The sequence below is a fragment of the Mus caroli genome, chromosome 2, assembly GCF_900094665.2.
Source record: "Mus caroli chromosome 2, CAROLI_EIJ_v1.1, whole genome shotgun sequence".
Taxonomy (NCBI): domain Eukaryota; kingdom Metazoa; phylum Chordata; class Mammalia; order Rodentia; family Muridae; genus Mus; species Mus caroli.
This window is the reverse complement of record NC_034571.1, coordinates 157,735,001-157,738,452: the sequence shown is the minus strand read 5'-3', so window position 1 is coordinate 157,738,452 and position 3,452 is coordinate 157,735,001. Positions and strand designations below refer to the sequence as shown.

At 50.3% G+C, this 3,452-nt stretch overlaps 1 protein-coding gene across 23 annotated transcripts in view; it reads left to right on the top strand.

Moving 5' to 3' along the window:
- Window positions 1–3,452, top strand: part of Zmynd8 (zinc finger MYND-type containing 8) — a 103,204-nt gene that overhangs the window by 92,565 nt on the left and 7,187 nt on the right. For all 23 annotated transcript variants that reach the window (XM_021155753.1, XM_021155754.2, XM_029484368.1 and 20 more), the window contains 2 exons: window positions 1,306–1,466; window positions 2,313–2,379. In XM_021155753.1, coding sequence (XP_021011412.1) covers window positions 1,306–1,466; window positions 2,313–2,379 — 228 coding nt within the window. The remainder of the gene's footprint in view (window positions 1–1,305; window positions 1,467–2,312; window positions 2,380–3,452) is intronic.

Here is a 3,452-nt window from a genome sequence, read left to right as displayed (position 1 = left end):
TCTCTCTCTCTCTCTCTCTCTCTCTCTCTCTCCCTCCTCTCTCTCTCTCTCTCTCGTCTACACTGTTCTGTCTGCATGAAGGCCAGAAGAGGCCACCAGATCTCATTACAGATGGTTGTGATCCACCACGTGGTTGCTGGGAATTGAACTTAGGACCTCTGGAAGAGCAGCCAGTGTAGCGCTCTTAACCTTTGAGCCATCTCTCAGCCCCTAGAACCTCTTTGAGGTGATAATGGTCCACTGCCTCAAACAGGATGCTATCCCAGTTCTTAGGCTAAGGAAGGGACCACCCCTGGATATTCCTTGCTATCTGGGGTTATCTGGGTGGGGAGTGGTTCTTTATGGTCAGTGTGCCCCACATTCGAGAATGTGTAATGTCAGAGACTAACCATATTGCAGAAGTACCCACAAGGAGGCCTCCCCCAAATGAACATCACCAAACAACAGTTGTCCAGGCAGTCTTGATAACCAACCAGTTAGTCTCCGGCAAACACACACCACCCGGGCTCTCCACATTCTCGAATGTGGGGCACACTGACCATAAAGACATTCCCCACACCACCCGGGTGGTGTGTGTTTGCTGGAGACTAACTGGTTGGTTATCAAGACCATAAAGAACACTCCCAACCCAGATAACCCCAGACAGCAAGGAACATCCAGGGGTTGTCTCCTTTTAGATGCTAGCAGGAAACCCACCTGCTGTTTCAGTGACTTTACGTTGGGTAGTTAGGGTTTATGGTTAAGTGACTCTGGGGTACTTGCTGCTGTGTTTGGTGATGTTCATTAGGGGGAGGCCTCCGTGTGGGTACTTCTGCAATATGGTTAGTCTCTGACATTACAAGCTGGACTTTCTTTGTGGTATGGTGTCGTCTCTGTCTCTAACTCTTCTTCACCCAGAAGCTCTGTGCCCCTCTCAAAGGATGCTAGTCTCTCACTCTGCCTCAGCTGGGCTGAGGTGGATCTAGGCCTAGTGGAGGAAGCTGCAGGCTTCCTTGAACGGTGGTCACTTCCTGGCTCCCTACAAGTTTCCTTGGATTGGAGAACATGTTCTCAGCAAAATGATTTAAAAATTGAATTGCTAACTATGAAAAGGTCTATTTGCAAATAAAGTTTGGAGCTCTGGGTTTCAGAGTCGAAGGCCCATGCGAGATCTCTAAGTGGGTTTGGGAGAGATGAAGCCTGGCGGGGTTGGATTGGGACTGAGCTGTGGGGGCCTTGAGGGATAGCCATTTGAAAGCTGGGCTCCTGGATGTTCACACACGGCTTGAAGCATCTCATGACTTTCTCGTTCTCTTTGGTCCCCAGCGACTGCCCCTCAGCAGGAAGCAGATACCGAGGCAAGCACAGAAACAGGAAATAAGTCATCGCAGGGCAACTCCTCCAACACACAGTCAGCACCTTCAGAACCGGCCAGCACCCCCAAAGAGAAAGAGGCGCCAGCGGAGAAGAGCAAGGACAGCAACTCGGTGAGAATCCCCAGGCTGGCAGTCACCTTGTGCCAAGGACCCTTTCCTGTATCTGCCACCACTGGATGCCCTTCACTGTTCCGGTTTATCTGGGTGGGGAATGGTTCTTTATGGCCAGTGTGCCCCCCATGCAAGAACACGGAGAGCCGGGCTGGTGTGTATGTGGGACCTTCAGTTGCTCTGTGAGGTTCCTCAAAGTTCAGAAGGGCGCCCCCCTGAGGAGGTAAAACAATGTCTCTTCTGGGGCCCTGGAAGCCACCAGCCACATGTCACTGACTAGAAGTGTGACTGATGTGACCAGGGACCTGCTTATTTTAAAGTAACTTGGGATTGAAGTGGCCACGTGTGGCCAGTGCTGTTTCGCTGGACCATAGGGCTCGCAGCTGCTTGCTTCCTGTGGGGTATGAGATAACGGTTGAATGCCTGGGCCATTTGAAGGATCATGGTTACTGCTCTTTGCCTGCACTTGTAGCTGTGTATCTCAAGAGCCCAAATCATTAGATGGTCAGTAAAATACTATTGCCTCGGAAGAGACTTAACATGAAGTAAAAAGAGATTTTTGAGCAGTATATATCTTCTTTGCAAAGCAGGGTACTGGGTAGGTCTGAGAGCGAAGCTGGGGACGTAGTGGATGTAGGGGGAGCCAAGGCGACAGGGATGAGTGGGGGACCATTTCAATGCTTTGTTCTGGCCTTTCGGATCTGGTATACAGTGTGTGGCAGTCCACCTGCCCTGGCTCTGGTCTGATCACCAGGTAGAGACCTCTAAGGGTGGGAGGAGTGGTGAGCCATCCTGTGATTCCCTGGGGTTCTATGGTTTCATCTTTTTGTTTGTTTATATTTCTAGACCCTGGATCTTTCCGGCTCCAGAGAGACGCCCTCCTCCATGCTCTTAGGCTCCAATCAAAGCTCTGGTATGTCGCCCCCTGGTGGCCACATGGGGTTTTGTATTTCACTTGGTCATGTTGAGGGAAGTCAAAGGTTTGGGATTTTTTGGATGGATTTGGGTGGAGGTGTGGCTAGGCGAGGTGTTACACGGGTGCCTCCTTGTATTGGTCACCCATGTCATGTTTAATGAGAGCACCCTTCACGCGGACACAGGGAGATCCTCTCAGGTCTCCGAGGTCCTCAGGGCATATTTGATTGATGAAGACCCTCCAAAGCCTTTAGTGATGAATAGAACTTCTATGTTGAGCCTTCTCTGGGGTCCAGTACTAGGTGCTGTGGAATTTGAGTCTCCCTCCCTTCCTGGGAGCCTTGGGTGTCTTTTCCTACATTCTTCTGAACTTATTTCCAGAATTCAGAACCATGGCTTCCTTGGCCAATTTGGCGTTCTCTCTTAGCTCCAGGATCTTTTTTGCTCCTTGGTTTACTGTGGCTGAAAACTGAAAGCTACAGCTTTTCTTGTGTACAGTGGATGCACAGAGGACTGCCACTGTCTGAAGGAAGACCGGAATGGTCTGCAGGAGTGGAGAGGGCTGGTGGTAGGGAGGAGATAACCTCACAGACTCAGATTGTAATGATTGGAGACTGCAGGTGAAGAGAGCAGCCCCTCCCCCTCTGTCCTCAGCCGTTCAGCCCCTCCCCCACGTCCTTGGCAGTTCCAGTGTGTTGCTAGGCTCAGGGTGCTCTGTCTTTCCATGACATTGTTAGCATCAAGGCTTGTCTTGATTGAATTGTGGTCTTTGATCTCCTCCTCCTCCTGCCCCTGCTTCCTGAGTACTGGAGTAACCGGCCTGTGCCACCTCTCCTGGCTTGAATTCTGCTCTTCGCAAAGACAGAGTGGACTGGATTCTACCAGTTTCATACACTTAGCATGGAACAATACTTTTTTTTTTAATCATGTTTGTAGAGATGCCTTAATGGATTTCCCAGTTTTTAGTGATGATGATGCTGATGATAAAAATAAGTTTAAAGGGCTGGTGAGATGGCTCAGTGGGTAAGAGCACCCGACTGCTCTTCCGAAGGTCCAGAGTTCAAATCCCAG